We start from the raw sequence: 16,072 nt of genomic DNA on the forward strand, positions 1-16,072 counted from the left end.
ACCAAAAAACAGGTCCTCAAGTGTTTTGGGGGATCGTCTCTGTTCTATCTTGCCAGCCTACATAGGTTGCGGTTGCGGGTTGTGGGCCCGAATTTTGAAGATTTCGCTTGACTCTTCTTGCCCATGTCGAATCCATGGTGTTGCATTCCTTGTTCGTCATCATGCTTGTTTCGTAAGGCAACGTGGCACAGCAGCGCAGCTAGCTAGGCATCAAGTCACGGGCAGCGCACATCCATCGGTGTGTGGACGACGAGAACGAGGGCGATGATGGTCGCTGTAGGAATAACGGTAGTCCAGGTCTGAAACCAGGGCCCCCAACTTCATGTGAATATTATATGCACCGCCTCTCCAAATACTTCAGCCGCCGCAGCGGTGCACACACCGAAACGTGGCTACTTATATAACTTTTTACGTCGTATTGGCTGCACCGGCCGTCGCCTCATGAGATCATTTGCGGTTGAGCCTCGCGGCGGCGGCTTGTGTCACTTGCTTTGCAATACCCCAAAGGTCATTGATTGATCGATTTGCGAACTGCATGCCCAACATATGTTGAAATGTCCGAGGCCTGAGCCAGTCCAATACCGTTCTGGATCGGGTGGTTGTTGAACCAAAGAACCTTCAATAGGTAGACACTAGGCTCTCTAATGACACCACACCGAACCGTCCAGCCGGGACCGTCAATGTTTTAGACAGTGGCGCATGTGACGATGACTTCATCTTTTTTTCTTCTTTTTTCCCCTCTTCTCCCTTTCCAGAGGTATATACTATCGGCGTCACGGAGAACACTGCGTGTAAACCACCGGCCACCGCCCTGCAGTTTTCAAGCCAGTTGCGCGCAGTAACAATATGGGGATCCCCTGATGTTCATCGTGTCCCCCCCCTCAACCCACTAATCCCTAATCTAGCGGCGGGCACAGCTCGAGCGGAGCAAGACGGGAGCTTGTTTCTGGGCCGGGCCCAGTCTGAGCCAACGGCGATGGGGAAAAGCAGGCGAGAAATCCCAGCAGAAGGGGTGGACAGGCAAAATGAAGTTTTCGGGGAGTCGGGTGAGTACAGTATGGGCGGGGAAGACAGGCCGGGCTGGTTACCAGTTGAAGAAAGGTCGGTCTCCTTGCCCTTGCTCTGCCCCAAACTCAACTCGCCCGCAGCATGCCGCTCGCTGGACTGCCTGGAATAGGCAATTCGAGATGGATGGTTGATGCCTGTACTTACCAACACCTAGGCCAACTTCCTGTCGACGTTGAAGAAGCACCTTTCTCAAACCCACGACTAGTCCCTCCACCCGCTCCATCTCCATTTGTCAACGGCTGGGGCGCGGCAGCGATGGAGCACTGACGATAATCACCCCCGCCTTGCTGAGGTGTACTCACGGTGTGATGCAATCGCTTTTCCCCTAGCATTCAATCTGTGACCTAGATCGTCTGTTCTGTTGCGGCAGTAGCACCTCATAAACAGCCCCTTCCCTGCACTTGTACATACGCCATCGTGATTTTTCCATATTTTCCCGCCTAGCTCGTATTCATCAAAATGGAACCGAAGCGAACCGACCTGCCTGTCTTGATCATAGGCGCCGGTAAGTCCATATCGAAAAGAAACTCCGCCGTCGCCGTGCCGTATTCTGACTTTGAAGAAATAAGGCAGTAGTGGCCTGGCCGTTGCCCATGGGCTGAAGAACGTCAGTTTCTCTCGTGCGAAACCATACAGACTCGTTCTTTGCGCCTCAACGTAACTAAACGAGGGAAATATAGGCCAAGGTCCCGTATAAGGTCTTCGAACAAGATCCTACGGACAAACCGCGCAATGCCCGGGACTGGGCTATCGGGTGTCATGTAAGTACGAGCTTCGATACCCTGTCATAAACTGTCTAGATATTTGCCTGTCTCTTCAAATGTACCCAGCTTGAGAGTCTCTGTAGACATACACACACACACACACACAAAACCCGTTACTGATATTCCGAGGTTAGTGGTCGTACCCCATCCTCGCCTCTCTCATCGGCCAGGAGAAATGGGCTCGCATCATCGAGACCCAGACCGACACCAACTCGCCCACCAAGGAGGCCGACGCCTGCCCCGTCATCAACGGCAAGACGGGGGAGATCATACGCCACGTCCCGCTCAACAACTTCTACCGCCTGTTGCGCTCGCGCTTCCGCGCCTTCATGGCCGAGGACATTGACGTGACCTGGGGCAAGAAGCTCGTGGACGTCAGCTACAGCAGCGGCCCGGAGGAGGAGGTGGACGGCCACAGCACCGTGACGGCGCACTTCGCCGATGGCACCAGCGCCACCGGCCGCCTGCTCCTCGGCGCCGACAGCAGCAACAGCCGCGTGCGCGCCCTGCTGCTAGGCCCCGAGCGGGCGCGCCTGCACCGGCTCTCGATCGCGGCCACCTTCATCAACTGCAGCTTCACGCGGGAGCAGGCCCTGTACCTGCGCCGGACGCACCCGCTCGTCAACCTGATCGTGCACCCGGACGGCATGATGGGCATGCTCGCCGCGCTCGACTGCACCGACGCGTCCCGGCCCGAGACCTGGCGCTTCGCCTTCTACATCTCGTGGCGGACGAGCGCCGCCGAGCAGGACGCCGAGGCCGCGAGCGGCCAGTGGGGCCCGCGCGAGCGCCTCGCCCAGGCCAAGGAGAAGAGCCTCGCCTTCGCCGACCCCATGCGCAGCGCCTACGCGTGGATGCCCGACGACCTCGACACGGTCTACTACACGCCCAACGGCAACTGGGACCCGAGCCTGCCGGACCACAAGTGGGACAACCACGGCGGCCGCATCACGCTCGTGGGGGACTCGGCCCACCCCATGACCTACCACCGCGGCCAGGGCCTCAACCACGCCATCGACGACGCCGGCCACCTCGTCAAGCTCCTCGCGAAGCAGGGCGAAAGGCCCCTGAGCGTCGTCATCGGCGAGTACGAGGCCGAGATGCGGCCGCGCGCCGGCGAGGAGGTGCGCCTGAGCGAGATGAACTCGTACATGCTGCACGACTGGGACAAGCTCAGCCACAGCCCGTTCATGACGGCCAGCATAAATAAGGGGACGCCCAAGTCCTTTGCTACGCCGTCCACCCCCGCAGATGGCAAGAGCTCCACTACGACCAGCAATGGGGAAGATCACAGTTAGAACTCACGGGCAAACCGAGCCGAGGGAGGCTATATTGCAGATATATGGGCAAAATAAATCAATTCAGCGCTGTACAATACAATGTAACTCTTAAATACGAGACACCAGACGCCTTATCCCAATGCGCTCGAGAATGGTGTATTCTACAGTGTCTTTATCTCTATGTGGTGTATCGGACTCTGTCTATGTGAGAAGTAATAAAAAATGCCGTTTAATGCTCCGCGTAGGGAGGTGGAGCGCCGACCTGACCCTGGCCACCGGCAGAAGAAGCCGCCGCCGGAGGCCCTGACAACGAAGCGCGACTTCCCGCGCTCCCCATTAGCTCGCTCGCTTTCACCATCATCTTGGGGAAATACTGCTGGATGAAGCTCTCGGTATAGTAGCTGTGGTCGGCATTGTGCAGCTGGATGATGTTGTGTGCCAACTCGTGTGCGATGACGACCCACCACCAGACACCGGCCTCGGCTTTCTGTTGGGGGTTGCCGTAGTCCGCCGCGTGCAGCTGGACGAAGAAGCGCAGGTTGCAGAAGATGCTGCCCGACGAGTTGAAGGCGATGGTACCGCCGGACTCGTCGTAGAAGATGTGGAGCGCCGTGGCCGGGATGGAATATACCCCGCCTACCTCGCGAAGCAGATAGGCAAAGGCGTTGATGTGGCTGTGGTTGGCAGAAAGAAACTGGCCGAGATCCACAGACAGCCCTTTGGAGACAAACACGCGCATAGAGTTAGAAGCCTCGGCAGCGAAGTCCAGATTCTGCAACGGGGTACTGTCACAGTACGTAGCTTGTTCCTTGACCTCCGTTGTGCTGGGAGGCGCAAAGAGGCTGGACGAGTTGTGGCCTCTTGTGGCCTTGACAGCGTTGAGTAGATTCTGTTGAATGACGGCAGGGTTGGTCACCTTCCCGTTATCGCCATGGCTCTTATTAGGTTTGGGGCCTTGTACGGGCGTCTTAGACGACTCGGATGCTTGGGGCGGGTCCAGGAAGCTCTGAAGATGTTCGTCCTTATCACCGGAGTCATCAAACCCAAACCTTTTCGACAGGTTAGAAAAGAGACCCCTGCTTTTCCTGTTTTGCGTAACAGCAGCTTCAGGAGGTGAATCTGGCGATTCAAAGGAACCAGGCATTCGCGGAGGCGGCGTCCTGTTTCTTTCTCGAGCTGCTGCGGTGGCCGTTGCTGCCTGGGTTTGTTGCTGAAACTGTTGCTCACGCTCTCGGATAGCTGCTTCTTCGGCCTCCAATGCTTTCCGCCTCTCTTCCTCGGCTATTCTCGCTTCGGCCGCCTTGGCTCGCAAGATACGGTCGACGTTGTAACCACGAGATCGGAGGTCCAGAAGATCCAGTTTAAGGAATGGTTCAAAGAAGGTGTACGCTTGCTGAGATGGCCTGTTCAAGATAAGTTGGCATATAGCTTGGCCAACTTGATACATATCTGGGCGGGATGACTTGGAGGCAACATATAGAACCCATCCATTGGCTGTCCTAGCGCTCGCAGCAGACCGGTCCTCTGTGTGAGTTTGACCAGTACCCCGGAGCGTTCGTCGGAGAGCTACCGAGCGGACAACCTCCACATTGAGATTCTTCTCCAACCATTTGGCGTCATGCTTGATCGGGTCACGGGTATACTTTGAATACTCGTGTATGAAGATCTTGGATCGTTCAAGAACGTGCTTCCGAAGCCACACGGCGCCATCTTGATTTTCATTGTGTGCCCCGACTTTCAGATCCTCAGACACAAGACTGCCCAAAGGCTGAGACCCCAGAGCTGTGTAGAAGGCCTCCAATGAATCCTCCTCTGGGGCGCAAATAAGACGGTCTTTGAACAGACGGTAGCCGATATAATCATCCAAGATGACGATGTCGCTGGGAGCCGCAAGTTGATATTGCTTGATAGGGGCTTCTTCCTCATCAACCTCGATCAGTTTCTCCTTCGGTGTGCTTATTTCTTTGGAAGCCAGCAAGAATCGAGATGACTTCATCTTCCTCCATAGGTCTTTGTCTCTTTTCAGCACGGGATAATCCTCCGCCAGAGACCTGAGGAGGTTGAGGTATTTCTCCGAGCTTTGGAAAACACTGAGCAGACGAGCTGGCTCCGTTGCCGCCAGCTGGGCGATCTCAAGCTTTGTTGGTTCGTTCTTGGCCCCACAGCTGAACAGGAACATGTTTGCTTGCTGGCCGAAGTCAACGAAATCAAAGATGTCGCCATATGTGGCTGAGGTGCCCAAAAAGCAGTTGCTGGGACTGATGTGAGAAACAGCACTGATGGGTTTCTCTGAAGATGGCCTCTTGCGGACCACAGGGACGATTGGTGCGTCTCTGAGTTTGGCTACAGGCGGCCCTGGGAGGTCCGTTTGACGGGATGCAAAGTATTCAAAGAAAGGAACGGCGGCTTTCTGACTCAGTGGTGGGTTGCTGATCAGGCGGTTAACGCATTCCATGATGGGCGGGTTGGTGGCGACACCAAATTTCTATCAATGGTTAGCTAGCACGACTATTCGGATCCCAGTTCGAATCCGACAACTCACATTTGCATGAACGTGCAATTCCTTCTTCAGGATGCTGAACCCCAAGATGGAAGCCGCTGTATTGGTGTAACAGCCTCTTGGAGATACCAGCTCGGGTCTGCCCTCCAAAGGAAGAAACGCCCTAGGGGTGGATGAGATGTCGAAGGTGTGATAACCATTGCTGACATGAGACGTGATGTAGTAATCCATAGAATTTTCACGGAGGGTTTTGTCGGACGACGACATCATCTCCACAAGTTCCGGCACGGAGGGATGCGGCCGCAATCCAAGGGCTGTCAGGAACCTTCCCTCCACAGAGCCCGGGCGGTAGCCAGCATTGGACCCAGGCCATTGAAGAACCCTCACATTGAGAGATCGAAGAGCTGCCTTGGGCTCGAAGAGTTCAGAAACTTTGTAAAGCTGCGTGGTTCCCTTGCCCGACTCTAATCCAGAGGGGCCCGCTTCAGCAGGGCAGATTCGGGATTCCCTCAGCTTCTTCAGGTCATTATTAGGGATGTCTGCCTGTACAGATGCAAGGTACTTGATCAGTTCGACGTGGCTCCATTTCGGTTGCCCGGAGCCTTCATCGATAGACGGGTCTAAGAGGCGCTTGAAGATGGTATCGAGGTCGACCGTCTTTCGCACACCAAGGGCATTCAGGAATTTGTCTTTTAGTCCGTGGCAGCCCTGGATGGTGGCCAAGTCATCGAAGAGCTTGACGGATGGGAAATAGGAGTCGGTGGGCTTTTTTCATACCCACCTTGGTTGGCATAACCGTGTGGGCTTGGAGTAGGGAAACCACAGTGCCCCTGGAGCTTTGGCTTAGATTCTCCCAACTCTTAGACAAGACTGCCAGAATGTGTACTGCGAATGGCGCTGACTTGGTGAGGTTTAGGTTATCTGGCCGGCTAGATCCACTTTCGAGAAGGAAACGGAGCCAAGGGACGATCTCGAGGGACTCCCAACCTAGCGCTTGCAATTCGTTGGAATTGCATTTGCTGGTGAACTCAAATGGGATCGTCGTTGGGGGATTGGTAGCCCAGCTGGTATTTTATTCGGGCTGAGATAGTTCCGGATCGTGCCCAATGTGATGATACCCCCTTGCTCACTGCCATCTTGACTCACAGTGGCGATGGCGGCGTCAAAGAGACGATCTTTATCGGCTGGGTCCAGCTCGCCTTGGACGGCTGTCTTGCACGCCCATTGTATAAAAGCAATGAGTTGATCTCTGTTCATGGGATACTCGGATAGCTCGCGCCGCACATCGTCGACTGTGATACGAGATAGCAAATCAAAGTCTGTCACTTTCTTGACAAACCCGAGGTCTTTCAGCTCAGGCGGGACTACCGGAATGCCCCCGACAAACTTGCTGAGCTCTTCTGAGCCAATGCGGACTTGTGTCGTCGGGCGTACACCTCGAGTACTGTAGATCTCGATGTAAGGCTTCCTATAACAGGTCCAGAAAGCCTCTTCGATGATTTGCGAGACTTGCCCGCTCGGGGTTGAGTCACCAAATGTGAACGAGTTCAGAATATGCAACGCTTCTGGCATGCACCGAGCAACCTCTTTGGGTCCGATTTTGCCCCCTGGTGTTTCCACCAAGCGCTGCAATTTCCGTTCAAGCTCTTCCATTTCATGAGCAAAAGCTAGTCGCGTCATGATACCTGCAGCGCGTAGCATTTCAATGTTCCAGCTCCGAACCCAGCGCGCATTGAGATCGATGGCTTCACGTTCGACAGTCGGTATCACAGAGGGAGCAGAAATGTGCATGCCGGCACCAGTTGTCTGAGTCGTTGGAAACCCGATGAAGATACGACCGCCGGGCTTCTTGCTTGGTAGTACCGAGGCAAATACATCAGCGGCCTTAGAAATGGCCCCCGAGTCTTTCGTACTTTCCGATGCTGCCGTTTCATCGTACGAAGACGTCAGAATGGCAAGCTTGGCAACTTTAGGCGGAGGCTTTTTGGTAGCACGCTCGAGCTCTGCCGAGAATCCGGACGTTACAGACGTCTTGATAGCGGCTGTGGTCACCTTCAAAAAGATGGTAGAGGTCGAGATGGCTGTGATGTCTTCTGCAATGGCCTCTTGGATGGCCTTCTCCTCCTTGGCAGCCTTTGAGGCCTTTGACGAAATAGTTGTATTCGAGGTTAATCTGGAGAAGAAACTCCTGAGCGACGGCATCTCCGAGCTACTCATACCATAAGACTCGTTCGTCTTCGCCGCTGCTACTTGCGGCTTCCAGCCTATCGCACTCATATACGATGCGTCAATCTGCGCGCTGGAACGATCGACCTGGTTGATCTTCATCAGACGGTCTTTTGTCGTAGGATCAACATCTCGCGAAAGAGCCACCGAGGCACTGGGGCTGGTCACCTTGCGGAGTGACAGAATTTCGTAATCGTCAATCCAAAACTCGATCTTTTGCAGTGCAACGAAGGTCAGACTGGTGGCCAAGAACTGACTGATGGATAGCAAGTTCGGAAGAGGAGTGGTGGTGTTTCTATAATCCAGTACAAACGCTGTATCATTGCTCTTCTGCTCGTCGGATAGCAAAAGCTTCCTTGTGAAAAGCGCATTCCCTTTCCAGTAGAACGCCATGGCCTCGCTTCCCGAGCTGACGAAGGGATCCTCGCAATCGGCAAAGACACTGTAGAAACCAACACCGAAAGCACCAATCTTGGTCTCGTCCGGGTTGCCTTCTGCGATCCTCTTCAACCTTCCCCAGTCCGTCTTGGTGAAGGGCTGCCCATCGTTGGAGACGACTAAGCGGCGCAGCGTATGGTGTTGTATTATGTGTTTCAGCAGCTCGGATCGGTCTGGCGTGGAGGGCAAAGGTACAGAGGTGGAGGGAAGGGTCTCCCACTTGACCTTGACGGTTGTTGCCTGTGCATCGGCAGCGTTCTGGACGAGTTCTCGTAGTGTTGTCCACTCTCCCGAGTAGCGGGCGAGGACCTTGTCAATCAAGGCACGGGTATCGACTGTGACGGCCTCTTCGTCCTCGCCATGGTTAAGGGCAGCTGCCCGCAGCCTTCCATAATCCATCGTATCCTGCCGAAGTCCGATCGCGACTCTGGGGTGTTTGCGATTAATGGTGTGGCGATGTTGGGGAAGTCGGTGTGGGGATTCGGCTCGGATCGGTTGTTGGCCTGATGTCGTTGAAGGCGAGCAGGTCGTGCTCTAGGGAAATAAGACCTACGATCGTATCATGGCAGGGTGAATAAATAGCAAGAAGTTTTGGTAGACGAAAGGTTGAGACACACGGAAGACGGAAGCGAAGTAGGTGTAAGACAGGCGGGCAGACGACGGTGCTAGCTGACAACCGGCTCGTTAAGTACTGGCGCAGACCAGACTGTAGTGGTGTAAAAGAACAATGTGCTGCTCAGAGCTAAGGTGTCCTCGCATGTCCCTAAGTCTTGTGTGCAGGATCTAATCTACAAGAACAAGAGATTTCCTTAGGAAAACAAGACGGTAGGCATTTTTGGTCAATAAAGCCACCATGCCAGGAGGGCACCAGGCGTGCGAACCGTTGCAGATGTACCTGATGACGGGATGCATCATCAGCCAAACTTTGCCTCCTGCAGGCAGGCACTGCTGATGTTGACACACACAGCGCAACCAATTGGCTTCTCGAGTCACCCCAGCTTACAGGGTCCCGCCTGGGTCCTCAGCAGGCACAGGGGCTTGAGTTCCAGCCCAGGAGGCTAAGGCAGTGAGACCTCAGACAGCCCTTGAGCCCCTAGACCCCACTAACTCCGGATCTGAGGGACATGCAGTTGAGCTCACTTCTGACATGCTATTGGTCTGTCTGCAACCAACGAGTTGCCAACCGAAGTTAATGCTTGAATGCTGTACAATGAGGATAGATTCAATGTTGTTTATCACACCTCCGTGTACTTTGTGGACCTTTAAGAAGGAAAACTCTTTTCCCGTAGTTTCTTGTCAACTATTGAAGTGGCAACCCAGAAAGGGTTCAGTTTGAGTTGAGCGACAGCATCTGAGTGATGAAATCCACCAAGGTAACATGCCTCGACGCCTTGTCAGTAGGAATAACATTACGCAGCGCGGGGGTTTGGACAATATGGTCTTGAGTTCAGAGACAGGCAGACTCTCTAGTCTCTTTTTCCAAATTGAGGGGTGTAGTGTATTGTCTGATGAACCCTGTGCTCCCTCTTGTATACGAAGGATGTGTCTGTGGTATGGTTACAGCCGTGGGCCATGGCTACTCCCATGTTCCACAGAGAGGTCTCGCTTCTCAACCCATATAAAACATGTCGATATCCGAGCACGGGGATTCGTGTTCCCCTCCGACTTGTACGTTGGCAAACTCTGATTCTCTGATCTGGTAATTGAATACTATGACCTGTGCTCGAGGGTTTAAATACAGCAGGATTGAATATATCTGCAGCATGTGCATTATTACGTGAGGAGCGCAAGGCGGTAAAGGCGTGGTTTCATGTATCGTTCCCTCGCAGTTGATAATAATTAGAGGTACACGTTCAGCTCACCGCTCATGGTGAACAGGACTTCTACTCCTTCGACTCTGCCGCGGGCTTCGAGACCTGGGCCTCCTCCTTGCTTCGCCATGCCTCGAGGTGTTCTTGGGACTAGACGACCTATCACGTCCATGATCTCGTCCACGTCTATGGCCGGAGCGGTCGTCATCGCGCGCCCCCCTCACGTTTCTCTTCGTATCTCTTGCCCCTTGAACGGCGAGCCTCCCGCTCGCGATCAGCGTCCCGATCAGCCGTTCTCTTGCGCCCGCCGTCGCCATGCCTATCACGTTCATCAGATGGACGCCCTCCTCGCTCCCTCGGGGACCTGTGGCGTCGTCGGCCATGTTCTCTTTCCCGGCTTCGGCTTCGGCTGCGGCTCCTGTGTCTCCTCCGGTGATGCCTCTCTGGGTCCCTGTGCCTTCTATGCGACGACCGAGGCTCCGCGGCGTCGTCCGCTGGCGTCGCTGCTTTCTCCTCCTCGGGTCCCAGGCGAGGCTTGCTCACCTCGACAGAGTTGGCGCCAGATTGGTTGCGCACGGGTGGCGGCAGGCCAAGAGCCTTCGCAATAGCATCTTCTTCTGCTTCCTTGACTCTCTTGATCTCCTCGCGGCGTTCTCGCTCTGTCCTTTCCTCTTCTGTCTCGTCCGTGGGGGCTCCGGTCGCGTCACTCTTCGCATACCAATTCAAGTCTCTTCCCTTTTGCCATCGGCCAACTGGAGCTTTCAGGCTGTGTCCTAAGTAGTTTTCGCGATGGTTGGAGTTTGCCACCTCGTCCCAGCTAAAGTTGACACCACCGCGAGATCCCGATTTTCGGATGCTCGAAACGAGATCCATTGCCGCGGTTCTTCTCTATGTTCGTTGTTGTAGGCGCCTCGAATCCGGGGTTTGAGGATAATATATGGTTTCGGGTCCCTAGGTCGTGGGTTGCTCAGAACGATCGCATTAGGTTGCTGGCGATTGCATGTAGTAGTGATCTGGATTGAAAGATGATGGTAGGTAGGGCTTTATTAGATCATTGGAGAACTTGTTGACTGCTAATGTTCAACGCAGATTGACGCTGTGGGGCAGTCACTTACAGCATGCTAGCGGAGCAAACAGGGCGTGCGCGTAGGCGTGTCTACAAGGGTTAGATGCGCTAAACAAAGTCCGCATTAGGTGACAAAGGCGACCCCACGTCACCTAAGTTCCAGACCTGACAGCTTCCAGCAGCAGCAGCAGCAGCAGCAGCGGCGGCAGAGCTTCAAGATCTGTATTCCTGCCATCTCCAGACCACCACCCCAGAGTACGGGTTCCTCTCAATTGGGCCTTTCTCCCCCCCAAACAAAACTCGATCTACCTTGTTCGACAAACGACAGCAACCCATACATTGCTTCGAGATGTCGCTCAACGGTCTCGCCCTGGACGAGATCCAATGGAGAGACTCGAATCTGGTCATGCAGATGGGCGGCATCCACTCCAACACCGTCTTATGGTACTTCGCCAACTCCCCTTTTACGACAAGACCTGCAACAATGCCGTCTTGTTCCAGCAGGCCCAATTCAACATCACCATGGTCCAGTATGTCGAGTCCCGTGAGGCGCTCGAGGGCCGGCTCAAGACCATGTCAGGCCTGGAATTCATGGTGGCAGAGCAGCCTGCTGTCACGGGCCCCGGCTACGGCACTGGCGTCTGGGTCATTCGAAAACAGACTCGCCGCAAGCAGTCCAACCAGGACGACATCGTAGAGGTTCATGCGACCTACTATGTCGTGGGAGACAACATCATCATGGCGCCTACTCTGGCCGACATCCTCACGTTTCGCATGGTAATTGGGCCCCCTAGTCCGCCCATGCTGCCTACAGTATACTGACAGCACACTTACCAGACCACTATATCCTCCTATCTGAGCAAATGCTTCCCTGCAGCCGACGAAGCGACCGCCTGGTCCCCGGCCACCGGCCACGAGTATCGCATGCCACCCGCCGTCACCCAGACCCGCGAGCAGCAGACCATAGCGTCTAAGGAGGCGACACCGATGCCCGAGAGCCAAGCGAGCAAGGGGCTAGCCGAGGCAAAGAAGTCCAGCCAGTCAACGACACTGGCGCCACAGCTCGCTGACCAGACCTGGGCCATCCACATGCGGTTCGGTGGGGAGTACATGGACGAGAACCCCATCACAGGCAAGCCCGGCGACTTCCACCTGTCCTCGACGGGCCGCAAGGAGAAGCTTCAGCCTCCCGTACTGAACCCTCTCACCATTCCCGCCGCCGACAGCACCAACAAGAGCCCCGCCTCCGCGCCCGGCGACAAGCCCGGCAAGGACGGCAAGCCGGGCTCTGGCGATAAGACACCTAAAACGCCAACCAGCGGCATTTCCAAGCCGAGACGGAAGAAGAGCAAGACTGGTTTCACGCCGACTGCATCATAGAAAGACAAGTCGGCTGGGCAATCTCAGCTACAGGGCGGCGAAGAGCTAAAACCGGCTGATCAGGGTACACGCCGGAGAGTGAAGAAAAAGAAGAACGCAAAGCTTCGTGCTGATAAGGAGAATCAGCCGGTTACTCCAACGTCTTCTAAGGCCGTCTCTGCTGCTGGACGTGCATGGTGGGAATAAACGGAGCAGGTGATAATGGCATATTTATGGGCGTTACTGGTTTGCGAGGACAAAAAGGATTTGATACCCCAGACCGTTTACTGCAGGGTCTAGATAGACAGACATTCGTTAATGACACTGTTTATACCATTATACCACTGTCATGCATTGAATTACACATTAGAACCACAGTTCTTTCCTTGGATTATCCAGATTACTCCGTAAATCAGGTGGTATAAGGTGGGTGGTATATCTACAAGGGGTATTCAATTCGGATATACATCCACGGGATAACTTTCGACTAGCTAGACTAATTACCACTTCCGTCAACCTATAAGCAGCTGGAATAAACAGCCGTAAGACGGCGTCATAAATGCTATAAATGAGGAAGATCAGATGAAACCCCGGGAATCACGTTGGCTTTGTTTACAAAACCCAATGGCCCCGAACCTTTCATGCAAGTGCTATCGATATCCCTCCGGCCACCGCCGGGACCATTTCTAAGAGCTATCAGAGAATCCCTTCATAATTCCATAGTTTAGATTCGAAGTGAAGTTGCTACAACTTCTCGCGACTATGCATAGACCTCTCGAGTGTTGCAGATCGGCGAGGCCGAACCCTACAGTGGTGTGGCGTCCACTAGGGCCGCCGATGCCACGCGGTGACCGTTAGAAATAGGCACTCATCCAATTCAGGATTTTTGTGTCACGCAAGCAAACACTCATTTTTGACCTCTTCGTCCTCATGTGAATATAGGCTCTGATGTAGGACTCATGAAGGAGGTTAGTATGACCTGTTAAACGGCTCAGCCGGCGGAGGCCGGTCCGGGCCCCAGACCCCGCTCTGCGTTTCCCACTCATTCATCGGGATGTCCAACAGTCAAATTGAGTCGGCTTGATTCGACTTCGAAAATGCATCCAGATTGGGAGGGTTCATTATAAAGCCAATGACCCCATTCGCTCGAAAAGGTCATTCTGATCCACATAACACCCTGCATTCATTCCAACCAGCATGTCTGTCGCCAAGTTACAGCTACGCACGGCACTCGGCCCTGTCTATCGGGACGTTTTGCCGAACCCACCCCGAAACTGCACCCCGGACGAGATCCCCGTCATCGATCTTGGCCCTTTATTCTCCGACGAGTTACTGGATCGCCAGAAGGTGGCAGCGCAGATCAGGAAAGCATCTGTGAACACCGGCTTCTTCTATGTTAAGAACCACGGCATCCCGGATGAGATCATCGCCAAGTGCAAGGAGCAGGGACTGAACTTTATGCACCAGTCCACCGAGCAGAAGAACCGCATCTCATCCCGAGGCCATAGCAAGCACTTCAACGGGTACACGGGGTCGGCATCCACCAATATATCGCCAACCGAGAGCATCGACATCAGGGAGTCGTTCTCGTTCCGGTACTCGCCGGAGCTCGACCCGGATCATCCCCAGGATATATCTGAGCTGCCCGACGATGTGAGAGAAGGCATTCAAGGAGAGGACTTTGTCTGGGAGGGCACGGCCCACCTTCCCGATTTCAAGAAGGATTGTGTGGCCTATTGGGCCAGCTGCTTGTCATTAGCCAGGAAGCTGGTCAGGAGTTTCGCCCTCTCCCTGGACCTGGATGAGCACTACTGGGATGACAAAGTCACCCATCCCGGCGCCGACTCAGTCTTCAACTACTACCGCCCCAGAACTGAACAGGAAACGGAAGACAAATTTGTAGGTCTCGGGAGCCACACTGACCTTCAGCTATTCACGCTTCTGTGGCAAGACAGCATCGGCGGTCTACAAATACTCACCAAGGAGGGACAGTGGATCAAGGTAAGAATACTTTTAGAAAACAAGACTATAGCCCATGCTGATACAACAAAGGCTCGACCAATCGAAGGGACCATCGTAGTTAACATCGGAGACTACATGATGCGGCTCTGTAACGATATATACATATCAACAGTCCACCGAGTGGCCAATGAGTCACCGCTTGAACGAGTATCAATGCCGTTCTTCTTTGGTGAGTGCTCCCGCAATGGTATGATGACCGAAAATCTTGCTCATTGTTATAGGTCTGAACTTCAATTGCGTCGAGGGTGTAGTGCCTTCTTGTGTCTCCGAAACCAACCCGGCCAAATATGAACCAATATCTGCTGGCGAATGTATGTGGTCCTTCGTTGCCCTGGGAGTCCACCTAGGCGGCTATCTCACTGATTTATATCACAGGGGTCCAGAGACGGTTCAAGCAAGAGAGGAAAGCTTTTGATGAAAAAGCCGCGCCATCTATCGCCCCGAGTGCTGTAGTCATCCCGACTTGAACGCAGCTTATGAGTTCTACCCCTTACCCCTTGCTAGCGCTTGGCACCTAATGGATATGAATGGGTTCAATGTTTCTGCCAATTGGATTGGCATGCCCGATAGGCAATGCTCTCAGAGGATCCTCTGGATGAGCTCAATGAGGTCAAAGAAGGATTCTCGATTCGGTGTTGGCTTTTGGAGCCCAAGACCTACGAGCAGAGTTCTACCCTCCTCGGGATTTTTGCGTGCTATGTGACTTGCAATCTGCGCTGCATAGAGCTGCCCAGAGGATTCACGCTCTTCACCTCCGCCGCCGAGTAGCGTCCTCGGAGTGAGGTGGGCCAAGGGCAATAAGCTTGGGTTTGGAAGAGCCATCTCGGCAGCAGCAGGCGAAGGTGCGAGAAGTGGGACTTGGATCTGCCGTATGTTTAGTTGAGACTGTAGAAAGAAAGAGGACCAGTGAGCCACTATACCCATTGCGAAAGCCTGCCTTCTTGAGACAGAGTGACCATGATCTTGTCTGCAAAGTTCATGACCATTGCTTCGGTTGCTATCCCATCAATGAGACCGTTTGCCTGCTTGGATGGCGCTGGATAAGGCTCCTCCTTGACTTGAGAAAGATCCGCCATGTTCGCTGTAGTTTGACCGAAATGACAGGAGATGAAACAGTGGTAAGATCCCGGAAATGAGGACCGCCTATGCGTGCGAGTCTGGTATGCAAGGTCGATTTCTACGATCGATTGGTAGATGTTTTTGCTTCACTCGAGCAGGCAGGTTTCGCCAATGCCGGCAGCCAATGCACTTAAGCTGAGTGAGAGCTTAGGTGAGCTCACAGCGTGCTAATACTGTCTGCAGTGGGGCAACTAAGGTAACTGCAGGGGGAACCCCGCGCTAGGCCAGCGCAAGTGGGCCCCAGATTTCTGCCATCTAGGTCCGCCAAAATTTCATGTCCAGGAATCAGAAGCGATCACTTTCATAGGTGACGGATTGATTTAGCACTTCAAAGTATGGAAATGCTCTTCAATATGAGTTGTTAGCACCCTTTTCCCACTCTCCCTTTTTCACTTATGTGGCGACCAACTTCGCAAACT

The 16,072-nt window shown here is 54.0% G+C and overlaps 6 protein-coding genes across 6 annotated transcripts; 3 read left to right on the forward strand and 3 right to left on the reverse strand.

Moving 5' to 3' along the window:
* Nucleotides 1–1,527: 1,527 nt before the first annotated feature.
* Nucleotides 1,528–3,130, forward strand: PG986_001650 (uncharacterized protein; the record flags this gene model as incomplete). Its single annotated transcript, XM_066837872.1, has 4 exons — nt 1,528–1,573; nt 1,638–1,675; nt 1,749–1,829; nt 1,967–3,130. 4 exons carry the CDS (start codon nt 1,528–1,530, stop codon nt 3,128–3,130), a joined length of 1,329 nt encoding a protein of 442 aa, XP_066706765.1.
* A 211-nt stretch (nt 3,131–3,341) lies between these two features.
* Nucleotides 3,342–8,675, reverse strand: PG986_001651 (uncharacterized protein; the record flags this gene model as incomplete). Its single annotated transcript, XM_066837873.1, has 3 exons — nt 3,342–5,597; nt 5,655–6,347; nt 6,759–8,675. 3 exons carry the CDS (start codon nt 8,673–8,675, stop codon nt 3,342–3,344), a joined length of 4,866 nt encoding a protein of 1,621 aa, XP_066706766.1.
* A 1,440-nt stretch (nt 8,676–10,115) lies between these two features.
* On the reverse strand, nt 10,116–10,960 carry PG986_001652 (kinase phosphorylation protein; the record flags this gene model as incomplete). Its single annotated transcript, XM_066837874.1, has 2 exons — nt 10,116–10,246; nt 10,312–10,960. 2 exons carry the CDS (start codon nt 10,958–10,960, stop codon nt 10,116–10,118), a joined length of 780 nt encoding a protein of 259 aa, XP_066706767.1.
* A 542-nt stretch (nt 10,961–11,502) lies between these two features.
* Nucleotides 11,503–12,533, forward strand: PG986_001653 (uncharacterized protein; the record flags this gene model as incomplete). Its single annotated transcript, XM_066837875.1, has 3 exons — nt 11,503–11,589; nt 11,628–11,930; nt 11,991–12,533. 3 exons carry the CDS (start codon nt 11,503–11,505, stop codon nt 12,531–12,533), a joined length of 933 nt encoding a protein of 310 aa, XP_066706768.1.
* Nucleotides 12,534–13,709: 1,176 nt separating this feature from the next.
* On the forward strand, nt 13,710–15,001 carry PG986_001654 (Clavaminate synthase-like protein; the record flags this gene model as incomplete). Its single annotated transcript, XM_066837876.1, has 4 exons — nt 13,710–14,513; nt 14,565–14,703; nt 14,756–14,845; nt 14,910–15,001. 4 exons carry the CDS (start codon nt 13,710–13,712, stop codon nt 14,999–15,001), a joined length of 1,125 nt encoding a protein of 374 aa, XP_066706769.1.
* A 112-nt stretch (nt 15,002–15,113) lies between these two features.
* PG986_001655 (uncharacterized protein) lies at nt 15,114–15,610 on the reverse strand (the record flags this gene model as incomplete). The annotated part of the gene is made up of 2 exons (XM_066837877.1): nt 15,114–15,398; nt 15,455–15,610. The coding sequence occupies 2 exons, from the start codon at nt 15,608–15,610 to the stop codon at nt 15,114–15,116; spliced, it is 441 nt and encodes a 146-aa protein (XP_066706770.1).
* Between the last annotated feature and the right edge of the window lie 462 nt (nt 15,611–16,072).

Source organism: Apiospora aurea (assembly GCF_038362705.1).
Source record: "Apiospora aurea strain CBS 24483 chromosome Unknown utg000001l_segment0_segment0, whole genome shotgun sequence".
Lineage (NCBI taxonomy): Eukaryota > Fungi > Ascomycota > Sordariomycetes > Amphisphaeriales > Apiosporaceae > Apiospora > Apiospora aurea.